The 22204-nt window shown below is 44.4% G+C and overlaps 2 protein-coding genes across 3 annotated transcripts; both read right to left on the bottom strand.

Annotated features, from left to right (window-relative positions):
- Positions 1-341: 341 nt before the first annotated feature.
- On the bottom strand, positions 342-11213 carry LOC139759349 (glutamate receptor ionotropic, delta-1-like). Its single transcript, XM_071681473.1, has 14 exons — positions 11049-11213; positions 9606-9731; positions 8492-8730; positions 8326-8352; positions 7322-7441; positions 6937-7113; positions 6323-6505; positions 5809-5967; positions 5271-5418; positions 4843-5057; positions 4283-4403; positions 3753-3800; positions 2254-2365; positions 342-1312 (listed from the first exon to the last, which is right to left on the bottom strand). Exons 1-14 carry the CDS (start codon positions 11113-11115, stop codon positions 1129-1131), a joined length of 1926 nt encoding a protein of 641 aa, XP_071537574.1. The 5' UTR covers positions 11116-11213; the 3' UTR covers positions 342-1128.
- Positions 11214-14534: 3321 nt separating this feature from the next.
- On the bottom strand, positions 14535-20660 carry LOC139759347 (uncharacterized). Of its 2 annotated transcripts, none has more exons than XM_071681472.1 (2): positions 17833-20660; positions 14535-15338 (listed from the first exon to the last, which is right to left on the bottom strand). In XM_071681472.1, the coding sequence occupies exons 1-2, from the start codon at positions 19703-19705 to the stop codon at positions 15100-15102; spliced, it is 2112 nt and encodes a 703-aa protein (XP_071537573.1). In that variant the 5' UTR covers positions 19706-20660; the 3' UTR covers positions 14535-15099. The 2 variants fall into 2 exon arrangements, with proteins under 2 accessions (XP_071537573.1, XP_071537572.1); XM_071681471.1 differs by having other exon boundaries at positions 15199-15770.
- Positions 20661-22204: the final 1544 nt, after the last annotated feature.

Genomic DNA, 22204 nt, shown 5'->3' with positions numbered 1-22204 from the left:
TATAGCATTTGTTTTCCTCCATTACTGTGCTACTGAACCAGTTTGTATTACATGACGTTTATTGTTTTTAGGGACAAAATCACGCAATTTTTTTCATCATATGAATATGTATCGTGTTCATGCTTTTGTCTTGCTTCTCCCATCGCACTGTTCCTTTTGTTTTCCTCTTTCCATCGTACCGTTTACTTTGTTCTTCAGTACGTTAGTCTGTAATACTGTTCTTGTATCAACACACTCTCATTACCATACGCCTGTAGCGTAACCACGGCCGATTACAAGAGAAGATACATAAAAGAAAAGGTAACGGGATACTACAGTATAACCATCGACCAATATATTTAGTCACTGTCAAAAATATAAGTCAGTGTCAAAAGTATTAGTCTGTGTCAGAAATATTAGTCAAGGTCAAAAATATTAGTCAGTGTCAAAAACTAAATCGTTTTTTTCCTTCATTTCTATCATAGCACGATTCACATCATTTTGTGCTCCTTCCCCAAGGTCAGAAGACGAAGTAGTTAAACAGGTTATGTGTGGGAGACATTGTGGCTAAACTTGTAAAACATAAAACCGGTACACAGTACAGACACACACACACACACACACAAGGAGTAGCTGGAAGTTAGCCAAGACGGAGTGTATGGAGGAACGTGAGGAAGCATTTTTTTGTCAGCAAGAGTCGTGGACTCGTAGCACAAGGTAAGGCATGAGGGAGTACATACGACGACCGCTGGAGAGTTATAAGCAATTTGACAAGAATGCCAGGATTAGAGGTGGGGCCCGTGAGTGTACAGCTGCCTCACTGGTCGTACAAATACGTCTTGATCAAGCAGGAGGTCGGCGGCGGACGTGCTCAGTGTGGGCGGGGCAGGGTGAGGCGGCCCATTGATCTGAACAATGGACGATAAACATATTGGAAGAAAATGAGGATTTGTATATTTGTACAGTTCTCCCAACCATTTACTGCCTCAGCCTCATGTAGTCACACCGTCTTCACATGAAGGTTGTGTGATAAAGGTAGACAGTTGTTTGACACGGGTAGACAATTGTTTGACACAGTTAGACAGTTGTTTGACACAGGTAGACAGTTGTTTGACACAGGTAGACAGTTGTAGCTCACTGAGTCGCTGCTCATGTCAGGATTGTCTCACCAAGGAAGAGTAAGGAGGCGAGGAATAGGCCGGACGCCCAGATCACCAGGACACCGCCCAGCTTCACCATGCCCAGCGCCTCGGACGTGTCCCCCTCCAGCCTGGGTGCCACGCATGATTCTTTGGGCATCAACTTCAGAGCTGTGCTGTCTATCCTGCTGATCCTGGCGGTGACGAGCAACGGAAGCATTAATCTCTCTCTCTCTCTCTCTCTCTCTCTCTCTCTCTCTCTCTCTCTCTCTCTCTCTCTCTCTCTCTCTCTCTATTTCATTAATGAGACCAAGCCTCGATGTATATAGCATTAGATATTTACAAATTGACGTGTATAATCATTTGAGAAAAAGGATCAAAACTTCTACTGAGAAAACATCGACCACCTGGCTGGGAATGATACGTGATGGAGGTATCTGAAAGGATGATTAAAAATGAAGACGGTGGAACAAGATGAATAAGAGTTACGTAAGACGTGAGGACCAACACAGACGTGACTCAAGTAAACAGACCAAACCTCTTCGCCTGGTCCATTAAAGAGACGTTTATGAACGTTATTAAAGGAAGGAGAATGGAGGATGTTTTCCCGGATTTGTTAAGGAAGTTGGAAATGAAAACTAGAGACTTTTATCAGACAACGTAGCTGAGCAGAACATGAAAAGTAGATAGGGAGACGGATCAAGAATTTCCAAAGAAATGAGATTGAAAGTCGTATGGACTAGAATCATGTCCGATGTTGTGTGAGTTGAGCTCCACGAGAGTGTAAGCTTCAATACAGCCGTTCACGGTCATCACATCACGTACAAACTTTCAAGTGTAGAGGCAGATGACATGCACATGATAGAGAGTCGGAGGAAAGAAAGGAGCAGAGAGCAAGCATGCCGAGAGGCAATTTACAATTGGTCAGAAGAGGAACTTTTGGGATGTGATAAAGAGAACTTCTGAAAACTTACTGTCGCACCTGTGGGCCGAATCCCGGTGCTCAAAGGTCGTGCTGTGGTGCCCTCAACTTTTACCGTTGTGCCGCAACCTTAAGAAAAGGACATTGTGCAAAAGATCAACAGAAGGAACATCACACATGGAACAGCCTGTACAAGATGACGATGAAACTCACTGACGGTCGAAGAGTTCCTTAATGGGAGAATTTCGTGGGAAGCCCAGAGCCCCGATCTCAAGGAAGAGAGCCTCGGAGCTTGACCTCAGGGAGCACACTTTCACTGGTCCAACTGGGAAGAGAGAGAACTGAAGGTTCAGTTGCCGAGGAACACATCTTGACTGGTCTCTTGTGCTCACTATGAAGGGGTATAACAAATATGGATTTTTCTTTTCAGTTTACGAAGGTACTACCTACACTTGCTTTCGTATATTGAACATCTCTTGAACTTTTACGTAACTTTCGTTTGATCCACTGATTTGTTCGTAGTGGTCTTAGTTGGATAGGTTCTAGAATTCAGTCTTAACCCTTTGAGCATGACGATATAATTCTTGAATACAGGAGTACCAACCTAAGGTGGCCCTTAAGATTCTGGTCAGGATACGAGCCAGTAGGACTTGGGTATGAGCCAAGGTTTGTACCGTCGTGCCCAAAGGGTTAATGGCAAAATAAAACAATAGATGACTGTGGAATGAACCAATAGATAGTAGAGTATCTGTGTAGGGCACGAGACTCTTTTGAAACCTAATGAAATATTTATGTCAAATCAAAAGGTTGTTAGATAATTTGTTGGTGATCATTACGGATGGCACAAGACATACTTTGGTCTACCGGGGAATGTCTCGCGTGTTGTGAATGGTACAGGATATGTTTATGTGGAAGATATAGCGCCTGGTGACTGAGATTATTCAGGATAATGCGATACATGGAAATTTACGTATCAGGTTATCATTTTACTCATATTCATAAGTAAAGTTACTTGCTGTGGACTTGCCTACCTGCATACTCATCCAATCTTACACACACACACACACACACACACACTTTACAACTAACCTTTGACCCCACTGGGGATGGGATGGGAAGTGATTGCGATGAAGAATATTGTGACATTTCCCATGCGTCCGCTACCATGGGGTTGGGAGAGTTAACCTCATCTCCCACAGTAAACCTGTCAGGCTGAAGTGAGAACTAAAGCCAAGCTACCTAAAGTGGAAGCTGAGATGCAGGCAACAGCCAAGCTAAAGTTATAGGTATAAGCCAAGCTAAAATTGTAGGTATAAGCCAAGCTGATGAGTGTTGCCATAAACTAGAGGCAAGGTTGAAGCTACGTGTTATAAGATGAAGAATATGATCAATGGCCATAACTGCAGAGGTGATGACGGATAAAACGCAACACAGTAGTAAGGTGATTACGAATGACTTGGCAACGTAAGGGAGGGGTCGTTGTAACGTTACTGAGTGAGTGGGTGATTATAGTCATACATAGAGTGTGGATGGTTGTAAGGTGGGATGTGAAAGGGTTAATAATGTTTACAAAGTGGAGAGTAAAACTATAAAATATAACTACAAAATGAAGGTCAGCCTGAACGCCAGGGAATGGAGGGGTTGTTGACTAGTGCATTACACATGGGAGCGGTGACAGAAGGCGGGAGGTAAACAGTGAAGGGTTAACTCACTGTTGTCGGAATACTTGTCCTTAAGGATGGTCACTGCCATCACCGTCACTGTAAGTAGACCATCATTGATGTTACTCAGTGATTATGGGAACAGTGACCATACTATATGATAACAACATACAGGTTATATGAACAGTGACGATACTATATGATAACAACATACAGGTTATATGAACAGTGACGATACTATATGATAACAACATACAGGTTATATGAACAGTGACGATACTATATGATAACAACATACAGGTTATATGAACAGTGACGATACAATATGATAACAACATACAGGTTATGGGAACAGTGACGATACTATATGATAACAACATACAGGTTATATGAACAGTGACGATACAATATGATAACAACATGTGGATAACAACAGTGGAGCTGGGATAGTAGGATGTGAGAGTGGAGCTGGGATAGTAGGATGTGAGAGTGGAGCTGGGATAGTAGGATGTGAGAGTGGAGCTGGGATAGTAGGATGTGAGAGTGGAGCTGGGATAGTGAGGGATAGTGTGTGTACTGACCCAGTAGGGCGATGGGCTTGGTCTTCGCCTCCTGGATGACGTCATCCTCGGGTAGGATCCCACGGTCCTGCCTGAACTGTGCCTTCCTGAACACCTCCTGGTGGTCTGGTATAGGTGACGTCTGCCAATATACACTATGTATATATATATATATATATATATATATATATATATATATATATATATATATATATATATATATATATCGTTAATGAATGGCCTTGATCAGGTTATTCAGTTGCCCTTGCCGTCTCAGCTGATGTAAAAAAAAAAAAAAAAGTTCTATGTTCTGTTTTTGTAGGAGGTTTATAGCAGTACTTGCCTTCAAGTTGTTAGGCTGGTGAGGTGTGTGTGTCTGGTATATAAGGGTTCATGTTACAATGACGACCCTAGCTTTTTACCTCTATCTACTACACACTGTTCTCGACCAATCTAGACCTTGTGTTTCTGTAATTTGATCCTGTGTATTATTTTTGCTTGGGGAGGAACAGAGAACTGGTTATGATGTGAAAATTACGAGTGTATGTGATTATGTTGGAGAGTGCCAGACGCATGGTTACCTTCATCTTGGCGTACTGGGAGTAACCCCGGCTGATGGAGAGTGTGTAGCCCATGTCGATGAGCTGCCTTATGGTGTGTGGCGGTGTGGTCACCCTCGGGATGGAGAGGAAGGAGGTCAGGTTGCCTCTGTACACCGCCACCACCACGATCATCACCACCCACGTCCACACCAGCACCACACGACCTGACGTATTTCCGGGCACGTCCACTGAACCTGCCGCACCACTTGTGTTAACACACTTGCTGTGCTGACGACATACTTCCTATACTGGTAGTACTTCCTATAATAACTGTTGAGACAGTTAACACACTTGCTGTGCTAACTGCTTAATGTAATGACTTCAAGATGCGTGATTTACGCACGCGTTGACCTGATGAAGATGAGTAATACAAAGGGATGTATTGGAGTGTCAGGTGCACTACTTACTCATGTAGACGGCCGTCTTCAGCGTGGTGGTGATGGCTGTGTGACGTGTCTTGGTGTTGGTCCACACGTCGCTCACCCCTGTGGGTCTCCACGTCCACCCCAGAGCCATCGACGCCAACGCCAGGAAGCCAACGATGACGCACCAAGCCTGAGTCAGGGAGGGTACGAGAGTGACTCAATGTTCTTCTAAGCTAGACTTTGGACGATTACTGAGCCCTTCACCACGACGGCACGACCCTTCACCACGACGGCACGACCCTTCACCACGACGGTACGACCCTTCACCACGATGGTACGACCCTTCACCACGACGGTACGACCCTTCACCACGATGGTGCGACCACTGGGTATGATAGCTTGGATTTTGACCTGACCCTTAATGGTCAGGTCAAAGGCCAAGCCGTAGTAAATCTCAAGGGTCAAACCTACGTGATCAATGATCGTACCTTCGTCGTTAAGGATCGAACCTGTATGCTCAGGATGTTGGACTAGAAATCATGGGGGTGAGAGACAGGATGTAGAGAGAGTGTGTACCAACCTTCCAGTGGTAGATCTGGAAGAGGAGGAAGTGGTCTTCCCTGAGCCTGGGCATCTTGGTGAGGAACCTGGTGTTGTGCATACCGAACCATCGCGTGAAGTCCAGCACCTCCGCCCTCTCCTGTAGCACCGACAGCGACGCTGAGGCGAAGTCTACCTCCTGAAGTTCCCAACAAACGCCTCAGTATAGTGCAGGCGACGCTGACACGTCAACGTCCAGTGTTTATCTCACGTGAATCACACAACGATGATATATTGAAAAAACTTGGATATTTCAATAGTTTCTGATGGCGTGCAGCCTCTTATTATATATGTAGCGCCATAAACGTCTACTCGTCCTGTTTAAGACCTTGAAATTAGATTTCAAAAACTGCTATAGGTTCTGCCGTGGGACCGTAACAGTGGTATCCTGTCAGATAAGGATGGAGACAGAAGAGTGGGGTAGAAGGCTCCACTCCTACCCAACACTGTAGATGGAGACGGGGTAGTATAACAGAAGATAAGATGAGACTTACCCTACGTTGCAGGACCCCGACAGCGCCATTAAAAGATCCGTTCTTCTTAACGCCAAACCCACTGACGTAGCTGAGGTCCAGCGTGAAGTTCACGTTGTTCCTGACCTTGTTGAGGAACTGGCCCAGCTCGCCCTTCAACACCACTGTCTCGCCCACGTACTCAGGGATCACCTCGTTGAAGCCCTGCGGACGCAGCCTGACCATCGTCAGTACGACGGAACGACCCTCGGGTATGATGGTTGGCCTTAGATCTGACCTTTAAGGTTCAGGTCAAAGTCCAGACCATCATACGCAAAAATCTACCAACAAATTTCTAAGACAAGGAGACTGGTTAGAAATGAAGGACAGGGACGACTCTTTCACGTGGAATGTTGACTGTATTCATAGAGAAGGTAACAATAGACGAACAGCGTGAGTTTGAGGTAGTGTTGCAGGATATTGCCTGTGATACTGCAGCGTTAGCAGACATCTGGGAACAATATGCTGTCCTCATAGTGAAGTACGTATGTTTCAGTATGTAGAAATGATTGTGTATGTTTGTGTATATATGAATGTGTTGATACAGTACAGGGAACATGACCAGTGTCAGCAGGAGGGGAGGTAGTACAACCGACCTGGACGATGACTGTCTTGAGTGTGGCGCCCATGAGGGAGGTAACGGCTGGCAGGAAGGGCTCTCGTAGCACCAGTTCCTGTCCCTCTCGCCAGCACCCTACACTCCTCAACACGTACCGTCCACCGTCCTCCATCTGCGCCTGTCTCACCACTCCTCGACACCAACCGTCTTCCTTCTGACCAGCAAGGGAGTGTGTCGGTAATAATCACATCCCCAGACGTCTGGTCATCGCGTCTATATTATCAGTATATCTCAAGCGTCCAGAAGGTTATATATTACATAACAATATATCTCAAGCGTCCAGAAGGTTATATATTATATAACAATATATCTCAAGCTTCCAGAAGGTTATATAGTAATGTATGATCTGTGGCGCTACTAACCTGGCTAGGCTGCTGTTCGTGCAGCTGCATGAGCGCCACTCGTACACCAAGCGGTATATGGGGACACAAGTCCCTGGCCTGGACGATGTCCCCCAGCGGTGCCATAAGCAGGGTATCCCACTGAAAGTATTTCCCTCAGCCTCAGATGGGGTAAGGTTTAGACTGTTGTCAGCAGTCGTTAGTCTACTGTGCTCCTCCTGCATAGGTCGTGTGGTCCCTAACTTTAAAGCACCAGTTGTGCTGCTACGAACGAGGGTCGACGTGATGTGTTTAGTTATAGAGAGATGTTCTTCACATCGATTAACTCCTGTATGTAACAAGTAAATGTTAACATAGAGAGGTGAGATCTATGATCCTCATGATATATAACCACTCGCTTCTCATGACAAATATATTTATATATATACTTTCCCCAGAGCCTTAGTTTTCCTGTGCTTCAAATATTAGTTAGGTTGGGTTGAAATCACAACGTGATCATAGTACCGTTGTGTTATCAAAAATAGTCCCTTATAGTCTGCAATAATAAAACTCTACCGGGTTGAGAGAGAGAGAGAGAGAGAGAGAGAGAGAGAGAGAGAGAGAGAGAGAGAGAGAGAGAGAGAGAATGTTACTTCGTCAGAAGCTTTCCTGTGAGAGTGAGGAATGTGTACCTACGTACGTACATCTCGTTATATCGTAGACCCTCGATTATCATCCTCGCTCCCCCACACCCGCACACAGGCCCGGGATTACACAAAATCATTGGAAACCTGTAAAACGTCCAGCCGTAATTCTCCATGAAATCCGTGGCAAATGTATATATGTATGGATGTGTTCAATGAATTGTTTACCGTATATGGAAAACATGCCTTTTAGGAAGGGGATTTTGTTGGTCTCAAAATTCCTTTAGGGTCGCAGTCTTGGCGGATAATCGAGTTTATTGTACACACACACACACACACACACACACACACACACACTTGTATGTATGTATATGTGTGAAGTACAAAACCGTATAAACCTACCCTGCCAAGCACGCCTCTCGACATCATCTGAAATACATGAAGGACACAATATAGTGAAGGACTGTGTATAAAATCCCAGAAAAATTCTAGTGAAGTTATGAATCTTTGTATCACCTGGTTTATGATATGACTCATCAAGACATGAAGTGGGGGTGGGGTTGTTGACCTGAATAGCAGCGTCGAGGACCCAAGGTGCAGGTCCTGTCACCAGAAGAGCCATGTGTCGCCGCTGTAGCCGTGATCCTCGTCCGTACAAGAAGCTCCAGTTTACTTGGCCCCAGAAGGACCCGCTATTACTGGTACTCCAGGGCCGACCTGACACCCCCGGGCTCAGGTCGTGGGGGACCAGGTGTGCCTCCGTGGTCACTCCCTCCGCCCACATGCCCGTCAACACCTCCTCCACGCCTGCGTCAGGAGATTACCGCTATGGTTAAGATGCTGATGATACCCACGACAGTGTTTGCCAAGGCATCAACACTGACTCTTAAGTCTGTAAAGGCACTCACTCTCACGGCTCAGTCCGTCCAGGCATTCACACTTAGCTCAGCTTATCATGACACTCACACACAGCTGAGGCTGTCAGGACATTACATCAACTCCTGCGCATGTGCTTCCAGAACCATGAACCTGTGTTAATGGTATACCGGTGGTGTGTATATAATGTCAGTGTTATGGAGAACCTTTGCAACCTGTGTCACGTGTATATACGGCTCCCTCTGGGAGTTGTGATTGAGGACGTCACACGATGGTAAACTTGAAGAAAGTTTATCCTGTACGAAGATAATTCACGGCATTACTCACCCCCTGCCGCGCCTAGGATGAACCTAACTTGAATATGATCAGAAGAACAACAGTTATGGGTGTGGCATGGTACATATTCAGGCAGTTATATTGTGAGGATCAAACATTGTTGGCTCATGCTGGGCACTGCCTGACCTAGGTAATGGTAGTGGTAAGGGAGTAGACAGTTCAGGGCAAGAGAGACCCAAGTAATGTATGTAGAAGAGGGAAGGAGAACTATCACAGTGGCACAGGGAAAGTGCATCATGTTCTTAGATCAGACTGGGAGAGTTGATATGTGGACTTTTTCCTGCGAATCTTATAGTTTACCAGTGCCAACATATCACGAGGTCACTGTCTGGTGAGAGAGGAGAAGCCTAGTCCTGTTCTGCCAACTGCAGGCGTAGCAGTGCCACCAAGCCTAGGAGTCACTGCTGAGCGAGGGAGGACAGACCTAGCAGTGCCAATGAAGAGTAGCCCTGGCCTTATCACCTACTCACCAAAGGTATCGGGGGCCACCACCACCAGGTGCCGCACCTCCAACACTGACGTGGTCGCCAACACCAGGTGTGGCATCTCTAACACTGCCGGAGGGTTCACTACCCTCACTCCACGGACGCCCACACCTTCATGATACAAAACATGATATTGATTTTCAACTTTTCAAGTTCTAAGAATTCTAGCATTGGTTATGCTAAATGATTGTTGTAAATAGAGAACTAGTTGTACTTCTATAAAAGATCGAAAATGTAAGATAAATACTAATGGAAAAATACGTAATACGAGGCAATATAAGTTATTATTACTTTATACTCATTTATGTACTGGACTGGTATACATCATAACCACGTTAAGTAGCAGATATATGACTATACATGTTTTGTTTATTTTTATTGTTTGCCCTCCAATCCATGGGATTGGCGACCCCAGTTATGCGAAATTCGCTTAGAGGGTGTTTGTGTGTGCGTGTGTTTGGTCCATTTAGGAATAAAGGTATTGTTATCGTTATTACTTATCATTATTATTATTATTATCATTATTTTCATTATCATTATTGTTATTTTTTTCTTGCTTTGTCGCTGTCTCCCGCGTTTGCGAGGTAGCACAAGGAAACAGACGAAAGAAATGGCCCAACCCTCCCCCATAACACATGTATATACATACGTCCACACACGCAAATATACATACCTACACAGCTTTCCATGGTTTACCCCAGACGCTTCACATGCCCTGATTCAACCCACTGACAGCACGTTAACCCCGGTATACCACATCGATCCAATTCACTCTATTCCTTGCCCTCCTTTCACCCTCCTGCATGTTCAGGCCCCGATCACACAAAATCTTTTTCACTCCATCTTTCCACCTCCAATTTGGTCTCCCACTTCTCGTTCCCTCCACCTCCGACACATATATCCTCTTGGTCAATCTTTCCTCACTCATTCTCTCCATGTGCCCAAACCATTATAATTATTATTATTTTTATTATTATTATTATTATTATTATTATTATTATTATTATTATTATTATTATTATTATTATTATTGCAGCTTGCAAGGCTTGGGAATATGCTGACGGAGCAACAAGAATTATTCTTGGCTGTCCCAAAACAACTGAGAATTTATATGTGAGGTGAGAATTTGGTCTATATAGTGTCAGAGACAGACTAAGTGTAGTCAGTCTTGCTACTGGTGTCCCGATGTTGTGACATAGTCAATCCAGGGAAAGAAACCTCCCAGAGTCTCATCTCCTGAGGGAGACATTCCCCACTATGTATCACTAGAACTGTCACAGATTTAAGACTGTATTTATGACGTTTACTGTGTGACACAGCCCCTGCAATCATACCCCAGGGGGAATTAAATCCGACATCAGCGTTGTGTCTGGTGCCACTCAGAGTGTGTGTGTGTGTGTGTGTTGAGTGAGGCCGAGGGTAGCTTACCTTGTGTGTAGGCTGGCCAGAGCAGCAGCAGCAGGTGGGGCCAGTTCCACGCCTTCTTGACCATCATGTTACCTGTAGCAGCTAACCAACCGCTATGTGTTGAGGCTGCTTGATAACCAGTATATCTGTAGGGTCTGCCACTATCTTGACCGACTCCAGTAGGGCTTGGCTGCCAGATATAAACATGACTGTGTTGAACTCATGGTTTCGTTAATGATACATCTATAACGAAATGTTACTGTCACAGTTTTTTCGGGTCTCTCGCCATATTGCCGTGCAAAGCGAATTTCAAGCCACCGCATAGTTGCAAATATTCATCGTAAAGCGACTTTCATATTACCTGAATATTAGATTTAGAAGATAATCATTATTATTTGTTCAGGCGATGAGAGAGGCGCTGTCTTACCTAGTCAGCACAGCAGGTGAAGTAGTCGCTCCTGCGCGTAGCGTTGGTCAGGTCGCTGAGGGCACCACCGTCTCCCCGTCAGCAGTATATATATATATCGGCCTCACCTCACGTGACATTTTGTCATAACACTCATATTTTTTTTAATTTTCTAAGTCTTGCGCGATTCTACTCTTTTACTCGTTTTGATTTATCCGTTTTCAATGTTGTCTCAACCAGTTTTCAATGTATAGGTTTTTGTCCTTTTCAATATACGGGTTTCATAAATGAGTTTTCTATATGCAGTTTTCTCCGGCTGTATGATAACTCTGTGTACGTGCCATGATAGATACATATTTCATGTCCTTATTAAACCTTGGCATTAGTGAAAAGCAGGTTATAAACTGACCACACACTGGCCTGCTCGGCCCAAGCTCCATTAATTGATCAAGTAATATCAAAGGAGAAGCTCAGGGGTCTGGCGCGTGGCTGGCTCATTGTTATCATCAGTTTTTTACATCAATTATGAGATATATTTGAACTCTCAGTTACTCCTTTCCACGTAGACTTTACTGCTTTAGTCTCAATATTAGCTGATAGACTGTGTTTTAGGTATGGTCCTTAAGTAGACCTTAACCTGTTGAGGACGACCCTCGAGTACGAGAGTACGACTCGTGAGCACAAGGGTTTGATGATCCGGCTTCATGTCAAAGGGTGACACATTGTCATAGTGAGGGAGTTACGAGAAGTACCTGACACCAGAGGTGAGAGGATGTTGTTGTTGACCCTCGTATTATCCCTGCGTATCCCCACCAGAGGTACTGTGTACGTTGCTGGCACAATAACGTTAGCAGACTTGTTGAAGTATTCCTACCATACCAGGACTTAAGCCTCACTCTACATACAGCATGTTTTGCCAAGGATTTGGTTCACAGAGGTACAGAAATGTTATCAGCTCTGCTCAGTTAAGTCATGTATTTTGCGTAAGTTTCCATTGTGATGTGAGGCGAGAGCAGGTGTGACTATAGCTGTGTAGAGTCCATGGTGGGGTGGTGAGACATTGTCAGATGGTGGTTGGAGACGGCGTGTGTGTTAGACGCTTCTGTCCTCTGTCCCGGCTGTTGTGTTCCCTGGAACAGTTCTTCACAACCGGTGTCCCCGCCCGAGTCTGTGTTCACATGATCTACGTAATCTATTTTCACAAGATAGAACTGCAGTTCTTTGTTGATACAGTGGGATATCTGTTTTTATTCCTGGGTTCGGTTCATCTTCAGTGGGATGCGTCTGGTGGAGGTTGGACCGATCCCTCTGTCTCGACAGACAGAGACAGAAGGCCCAGTGCATCTTTGACCAGGCACTTACCAGGATTAAGGGACTTCATGCGTGTCCCCAGGACTTTTGTTCGTGACTCTACGTGTGTGTGTGTGTGTGTGTGTGTGTGTATGTTGTCCAGGGAGGTTCAGTAGTGGCCAGAGATCGACCTGCTCACAACAGTGGAACATATCTTGCCGGGACAACCAGACCCGAACACCACTCCACCCCAGCTTCCTTCACCTCTGACATTTATTTCTTGTACAATCGGAAAATTATTTTGAAGAGACGAAATGGTCAATCATAATGATAAATGAGGTAGTCATAAGTAATCAAGAGAGGACATGTGATCAATGAATTGACACGTATGGATCAGACAAAATTTTTGATGAACCTATTATTGCCATCAGTAAGTTTCGCCTTTTAAGCCAAAGATTATTTTACTGGTTTCCAATGGCCTTGTGGCCAGAGTCCAGGTGTTCATACTTTATTCACCCAGACCTCAGATCGTGTGGTATGTAACCTTCATATTGGAATGAACCTGACGACCCCAGCCCGAGACCTAACCTCAAAATCTGGAAACAACATGGAACTCTACATCAACATGGAACACTACAACAACATGGAACTCTACAACAACATGGAACACTACAACAACATGGAACTCTACAACAACATGGAACACTACAACAACATGGAACTCTACAACAACATGGAACACTACAACAACATGGAACACTACAACAACATGGAACACTACATCAACATGGAACTCTACAACAACATAGAACACTACATCAACATGGAACTCTACAACAACACGGAACACTACAACAACATGGAACTCTACAACATGGAACACTACATCAACATGGAACTCTACAACAACATGGAACACTACAACAACATGGAACTCTACAACAACATGGAACACTACAACAACATGGAACACTACAACAACATGGAACACTACAACAACATGGAACTCTACAACAACATGGAACACTACAACAACATGGAACACTACAACAACATGGAACTCTACAACAACATGGAACACTACAACAACATGGAACACTACAACAACATGGAACACTACAACAACAACAAAGCAGATTCTCTCAACTTGGCCAAGTTTGGGCAAACTTTACCTCATAATAAATTCTACCGTTCAGGTGTACAAGGTACATACACACTTTCGATATAGATACACCGTAGAGCAGTACCCAGACAAGTTCACATCAGAACCTAGCCTCGTTCACAGTATTGAGTGATTAAGTTTTCCTAGTTCCTTACCCTTGCGGTCAAAGATATATTCTTAGTCATTCATTGTCGTTCAGCTTACCATATCCAAGTAGTAAAAATGTCACATGTTAATGGAAACTATAGTAAAGATGTATATATTCTTATGGGTGTACAAATCATGAAGAAGTATATCATGATAGATATTTCTATGTCAGTGGAATTCTTGAAAGTAAATACTGGGATCTGTTGGAAGGCTGTCAGTAATGATATTAGTGGTAGTAATGATCAGACGATACTAAATCTAATAGTAATGATGATAATAACACTACTACCACTTTACTTCTATCACTGCCAGTGCTACGACTAATAATAATAATAATAATAATAATAATAATAATAATAATAATAATAATAATAATGTTAATAATAATAATAATGATAATAATAATAGTAATGATAATGATGATAATAATGATAATAATTCTGATAGTAATAATAATTTTATGATATTGATAATGATGATAATAATATTTAAATAAGAGACAATAAACTTTATTAACATTGGTAATGAAACTTATACATGCTTACATAACGTGTACCAAAACACATGTGTATAAAGTCTGCAGAAGTGATTTTTTACTTTGTGAAGATGATGATGAATGTGATCACCTCTCCACAACTAGTATGTCTGTTGTTGCTTTAGAAAATAATGATAAAACATGTACATAAAATTTGGAATACATTGAGATCAAATTCATTAAAACGTTTAAAACAAGTCATCCATTGAAACTAGGAAAAATACAGGGTAATTTAGCAGAGAAAGAGTCTAATGGTTATGAATAATTAGAATGATAATTGATAGTGAAATTATTACCACTTAGGGTGTGTATACAGGAACGTTTTTTGTTAGCAATAAGGTCATGCTGGAAGACAGGTGGAACAACATGTGGAGCAGGAGAAGCGATAGTAGGGTGTGATTGCTTGTTAGGTCGTGAGGTAGTACATATAGGCTGGCACTGACTGAGGTAGTACATATAACTCGGTGTTTCACTGTCACACTCCCTACATTTTCCCTAACTTGCCTAGTGTGTGTAACCTTGTTATGTCTCTCTAGCCCAGTGTGTAACCCTGTTGTATCAGTTTCTGGATACTTTGGTCAGTAAGGTCTTCGTGTTGAGGCGTCCGCGCAGGCAACACCAGTGGTGCAGCAGGCCTCGCGAGGGGACGGAAGCCAGCCGGAGTTGACGGAGGGGTTGTGGTGGTGGTCATCGGGCCTCGTAGGAGTTCAGACAGGATGGGAACGTACACACTGGCGCTTACACGGAAGCTTGAGGGAGCAGAGGTGGAGACTGCAATGCAAAATTGGTAATTATGAATCTAGAGTTGATTGCTTCGGGTTCATTACGTTCCCTTGATATTCTGCCGAGTGTTGTCACTCGACGTGGGGGTAGATAAACCTGGGCCACAGGTGATTTATTGGGGTTTTTAGCCCAGTGTGCAAGGCTGTGTGGCTGCAAGATGCCTGTGTCAACCTTGGCCGATGTGGCCGGTATGTTTAGGGTTTTGTTGCTGTTGTATTATGAACGGTGGTGGTGGTGGGATAGGAGCAGAGGGACGGGCCAGCAACGTGTCCAGATGGTCCAGGTAAGGGCGAGAGATGGGGCGTCTGGTGGTGGCTGCGGGGTGTGGCCTCCTTCGTACTGGAAATAGCAAGGTACTCTGGGCCGGGACTCGTGTTGTGGGGTGAGATGGGGCCGCTGTAGTTCTCCTGGTGGCGGTATCTGAAACACAGGGTAGTCTTGGCCAGGAAGGACCAAACTCACATGCTGTAAACATCCCCGTAAATGGTAATTCCCTGGCAATACTCGGATATATAAGATTTATTCTCCTTGAACCATTTATTTCTGCTTAAACCTCCGTCACGAGAGAAGTGATAAGATGATAGAAATAAATCTGAGAGAAGAATAACTTGTACATCATCAGTAAGTACGCATCCCTTCCCCACTCACACCTTAAAATATTATTTGAATCTCATCAAGGGGGAGAGGGCCAGGTCAGGGAAACTGCCGAGTTGATTATAACGAATTTGTTCAAGTATGAAAACAGACTAAACGAACGATAAGTTGGGTTTGGTCTGGGCTAAAGTGAAGGAACGTTGATCATGAAGGAACGTTGATCATGAAGGAATGTTGATCATGAAGGAACGTTGATCATGAGGGAACGTTGATCATGAAGGAACGTTGATCATGAAGGAACGTTGATCATGAAGGAACGTTGATCATGTAGGAACGTTGATCGTGAGGGAACGTTGATCATGAGGGAACGTTGATCATGAAGGAACGTTGATCATGAAGGAACGTTGATCATGAAGGAACGTTGATCATGAGGGAACGTTGATCATGAAGGAACGTTGATCATGAAGGAACGTTGATCATGAAGGAACGTTGATAATGAGGGAACGTTGGTCATGAGGGAACGTTGATCATGAGGGAACGTTGGTCATGAAGGAACGTTGATCATGAGGGAACGTTGATCATGAAGGAACGTTGATCATGAAGGAACGTTGATCATGAGGGAACGTTGATCATGAGGGAACGTTGATCATGAAGGAACGTTGATCATGAGGGAACGTTGATCATGAGGGAACGTTGATCATGAGGAAACGTTGATCATGAGGAAACGTTGATCATGAGGGAACGTTGATCATGAGGGAACGTTGATCATGAGGGAACGTTGATCATGAAGGAACGTTGATCATGAAGGAACGTTGGTCATGAGGGAACGTTGATCATGAGGGAACGTTGGTCATGAGGGAACGTTGATCATGAAGGAACGTTGATCATGAGGGAACGTTGATCATGAGGGAACGTTGATCATGAGGAAACGTTGATCATGAGGGAACGTTGATCATGAGGGAACGTTGATCATGAGGGAACGTTGATCATGAAGGAACGTTGATCATGAAGGGACGTTGATCATGAAGGAACGTTGATAATGAGGGAACGTTGATCATGAGGGAACGTTGGTCATGAGGGAACGTTGATCATGAGGGAACGTTGATCATGAGGGAACGTTGATCATGAGGGAACGTTGATCATGAAGGAACGTTGATCATGAAGGAACGTTGATCATGAGGGAACGTTGATCATGAGGGAACGTTGATCATGAAGGAACGTTGATCATGAGGGAACGTTGATCATGAGGGAACGTTGATCATGAAGGAACGTTGATCATGAGGGAACGTTGATCATGAGGGAACGTTGGTCATGAGGGAACGTTGATCATGAGGGAACGTTGATCATGAGGGAACGTTGATCACAACGATATCGTTGTGATTTTGACTAACACACACACACACACACACACTTCCCTGACATGGAGGACACTTGATGGTAAAATTGTCTTTTTTCTCATGTTATAAATACCTAACAGTGGTATTGCAAGGCGATAATGGGCGATGAAGCTAAATGATTCACGAAACATCCAGCACATTGTCGCGGCACGAAACATCCAGACTGCTAGTATGAGCTCCAGCCACCCCCGGGGTCAAGCCCGGATAAAATCGAATTCTGATGTGGAACACGGAAGTCATCCGTCAACCAAGCTGTTCATCCTGCCGTGAGAACTGGTCGGTAATTTATAGTACCAGACTTAGGCTGAGGTATACATACAGTGTCTACATGTAGTATTAATGAGATGACATTAGCTATACGTAACGTATACATGGAGATTACACAATAGTAGGCTTGTTGTAGTACAGATTGCCGTACACAAATTACTGTAGTCGGCGACAATGCTGACTGAGTGCTTTATGTCGGGAAAAGAACCATACGTTAGGCTCACCTTCAGGTTGGGTTTGGCTGCGGTTGATGAAGCTGAGGATAGTGTTGAGTGCAGAGACCACCCGCACGTACTCCTCCTCCTCCGACGGTGGTGATGGTGGGCTGCTGCTGCTGCTGGGGTCTGTACTGATGCTCAGGGACACGGGAGGAGAGGGAGGGCCAACTGGGGCTGGAGGCGTCACCACGCTGCCCTGAGGGCCGCCACCACCTGCCGACACAGAGCTGCCAGGAGCCGCAGACCCAACACTCCCAAACACAGATGTGGAGGTGGATGTCGACCCCCCGCCGCAGCCACCGCCTCCTGCCGCTGCCGCTGCCGCCGCTGTTCCTGGCCCAGTGGAAGTGCTGGTGGAGGCGCCGCCCCCGAGGCAACCCGGGGGTGGCAGCGGTCTGTACTGCGAGTACAGACCGCCCGGGGGTGGATACGGTACGGGTCTAGGATACTCCGGGTATCCTTCCAGGGAAGGGAAGGACGCTGTAGGACCTGCAGGAGGGTAGAGGAGCGGTGGTAGAGACGGGGGTGACGCGCTTTCACCCGCAGTGCTGCCAGGTGGTAGCTGGGTGGCACCTACCACCTCACGGCTCAGGACATCCTGTAGCCTGGCCAGCAGGGTCAGTGCCTGGCTCACCTGGCGTCGGCTGAGTCCTGGGGCGGCGGTGGTCGTGACGGATGGCGGAGTCGTCCATCTTACAGACATCAGCAGACTTAGGGGGTTGATTGCCTCTGCCGGAGGCGGTGTAGACGAAGTCGGGCGTCGGGGGAAGTCCAGACCGGTGTCGTGTATCCCCGAGAGTGGACGAGTGCCGAGGGGTCTGCCTGGCCCGGGACGCTGCTTTAGAGCCAACTCAACGCCTTGCCTGGCATGAGGTCCCTGGCCCAAGCTTCCTGAAGGAGTCTTTACCACTGGATCACCACTGGTAGGATTCCTGGCCTCACCCGTGGTGAGATTCTCTGCCGCCACATACCCAGGGATCTCTGATATGTTCAGAGATAATTTGACCCCACCATCCATCCTCCGGATGCGCCATCCTTGATCCTGGTACTCTGGGTGACCCGGGAAATGGTAGTCATCATTGTCGTGATAGCCACTGCCGCTGTAGCGACTGGCGTAATGGTCTGGGTCTGAGGGTGGTGACAGGGGTGGTATGGTTGATGGTCTTACCAGTGATCGGGTCGAGCCTGCTCTATCATCTTCACCATACACCACATCTTGGCCTTTCTCATTATCGTTTCTGGCGTTATATCTATCTTGCTCGCCGATACTGATGCTGCTGTTCATCTTGTCTTCATGAATATAAGATGAATTGACAGTGGTAGAGGAGTGGGGTATGTTTGAGTAAGATTTGTAATTGGTTGTAGGGATATTTCCCCCAGCATAACTCAGTTGATGATGCAGCTCATCCACAACCCTCCGCAGAATGGCCTTGACCGTAGCATCGCGGTGCGTCTCCACAGTCTTCGTCAGGAAAGCCTGGCGAGACAGATCATATAAGGCGTCATTTAGCTGCATCAGCTGATGATACAGGACGCTAGGGTGGTCCACACTCTGCCCTGGTCTGTGTAAGTTCCTGTCTTTTGCCGTCAGGACTTCAGGAATATGGCTTTCTGTAAGGTCGTGACTCTTACCTTTACCTTGCTCCTGGTCATCTGTCTCTTTCGTCACCACTGATTTACCGGGGCCGGTTACTATGAGCTGAGGGAATACATGTTGCGTTAGGGATTTTGGCGCCGTCCTTTTAAAATCGTATGTGGACGGATGTACATCTTTGGCAAACACGCTATTGCCAGACCTGAGAACGGGTGTGTTGTTGGCACAAGTGAGGCTTATCACCACCACCATTACAGCTGTAGTAATCATGGTGCTCTCTTGCATAATACTTGCCTGCAAACAGTACTTGACTCCACTTACTGACGACAGTCTTCTCTTAACATCCTTTGAGATATTAAATACCAGTTCGGTGGATACGATCACATTATCACTTGTACATATCTGCCGTACTTCAGACAAAGCTTTATCTAACCTTATATGAACATTGCAAACCCTCCACTAGTCGTACGTCTACCAATACGATGTACTTTTATCAGAAAACTGGATCGAGTTGACTGCAATGGCCGAATCCTTGATTGTTTAATGTGAAATTTTTCATGGATAAATGTATGATGTTCTAATCCTTGATGAGGAAAGTATGTGAAAAGAGAACTTTGTGGGTTAATTATAATGCTCTGATTCTTGCTGGGGCTCCGTAGTGTATCGTCCTAATCATGGATTGGTGAAGGTAAGTTGTTGTAATGCTTGATCCAGCACATTCACAATTACAAATGTCACTATGAATACTTCGAAAATGATGTTCACAACTGTCCAGACTTGTAGTATAAGTAGTCAGTGTTACTTGTGAGTAATAATTTACAGTAATTTGTTTTAATCAGTTAACCGTGTAACAGTTTCAAACCAAGCATTTGTATATCGCACATTATTTGAAACTTGATATCAGTATAACATGCAGTATTTTCAGACAGCACCGGTATGATGCATATTTCCAATTAGCGTCAGTATAAAGTGCAGTTTTTTCCAACTGTCATTATATTGACTCGGTAATTTTTAGTCTGCGTCAGTGTACAATGCTGTTTTTCAAACCGTCAGGTTAACTTTATGTGTTTTCAGTCGTCAGTGGAACCTGCGGTATTTTCAATGTCAGTACAGAATGTTAAGCACTATGTTGTCAAAACAAGTCAGTATAAACTGCAGTATTTTCCCCTTCGCATCAGTGTGATGCTGTATTATCAGTCTGTCGACACACTCAGAGAAGGAATCGTGTAGTGACGAAGAGAGAAAGCAGAGTGACCACGGAAGTCAAGGCTTGTCAGTGGCCTGGACTCCACTTTCTCTTACTGCTTAAGAAACCACCTCCTCCATCTTAACGTCTTCGTACACTTGGTATCAGCGGGTACACCCCGGTCCCAGTCACCATGGGTAGGGATAATGATCAACTCTCTCTCTCTCTCTCTCAGGAAATAGAGAAATTATTAAGGTGGATTATTCACATGACGGTGATGAGGAGTTGTTAACCCCTAATACGTAACTATCAACACAAAGTTGCTTTTGCAGTGTGTTAATCTAGATCATGCAATGCAATTTTTTCTCAAGATTTGCTAAAGTTCCCGTATTAGACTCAATTACTGTATAGTAACCTAAGAATATATTTTCATATTTCATAAATGACGCTGAAACAGGGTAGTGGACGTTTTTTTTCCAGACTGTTGGTCAAGTATTTGCTAGGATTATTTAGTCATAGACTTTATGCATTTTCCATTTTCGCTTTCCCACCCATCATCACCCTCAATGGGTATGTGTGTTTTTTTTAACTGGTTCGCTAGTTATGGAACTAAGACAATATTTATCATAGATTTTCTCCATGGTATTCATTTACAAGTATTTTAGATTTAGCTTTAGCGTATATATATGCTGTGAATTGACACAGAGACAATGTCAGTTTTATTTCATGATTCTCACTTATCCTAATTGTCATATATTGCCGTGAGTTACTTCCTCTCTGCTGGTCATGCTAGAGTAACCCAGGATAACGCTGGATCACACTAGACATGGATCGTGTCGTGGGACAAACTATCGTGAGCATTCATTGTTGACAGTGAAAGCTCAAATCTGGGTCGTCCATAACATGGTCCCTATAATTCTAATCATAATATGAATTTTAAGAAAGATTTAGCTTAGTTCTGTTAGAAGATGGTTAGCTTTTTTTTCTTTTTTTTTTAGATTGTCGGAACGACCTTTCTTGTATAGAAGGGGAAAAACATGAAATTCTAGGAATATCAAGAATTTAAGTGAAAAAAGGCAAGTTTGAACGAAGGTGTAGAGTGTAACAGAATGAAAGGATAATGTTTCCTGACAAGCATTTTTGTAGCTGAAGATATCTCTAAATTATCTAGAAGAGGTTGGTAGGTACAGCTGCAAAGTTAAAGTCCGCTCAGAAGAATGGGGAGTCTAGGCTATTGTTACCCTGGTATGTCTGGGAAATTAGAGCCTCTCTTCTTCTGGACCAAAATGAATGAGGACGGTAATAGGTGATTGGCCATTTAGTAAAACAACGGATGGATGAAAGACAATCTTTTATTACAGCAGTGTGTAATGCTCGGCCCAGGCAAGGGTTGTCCACCAAGTTCAGTACCAACTAGAAGTAGTGTTTGTAGTAACAGTTTACTTCGTTGACTTTAGTTTGACCTTTTCATTAATGTTTTCTATGATTATCTTCATTGTCGTTTTCCTTTTGTTGCCTGTTTTATTGTTTCCAATTAAATTTCCTTTTTTAATTAATGATCCATCATGTATATGACCCCTGCTTGTTTTTTGAACAAC

This window comes from Panulirus ornatus, chromosome 32 (assembly GCF_036320965.1).
Source record: "Panulirus ornatus isolate Po-2019 chromosome 32, ASM3632096v1, whole genome shotgun sequence".
Lineage (NCBI taxonomy): Eukaryota > Metazoa > Arthropoda > Malacostraca > Decapoda > Palinuridae > Panulirus > Panulirus ornatus.
Note: the sequence above shows the minus strand (reverse complement) of the source record. Positions and strands in the feature narration are given on the sequence as shown.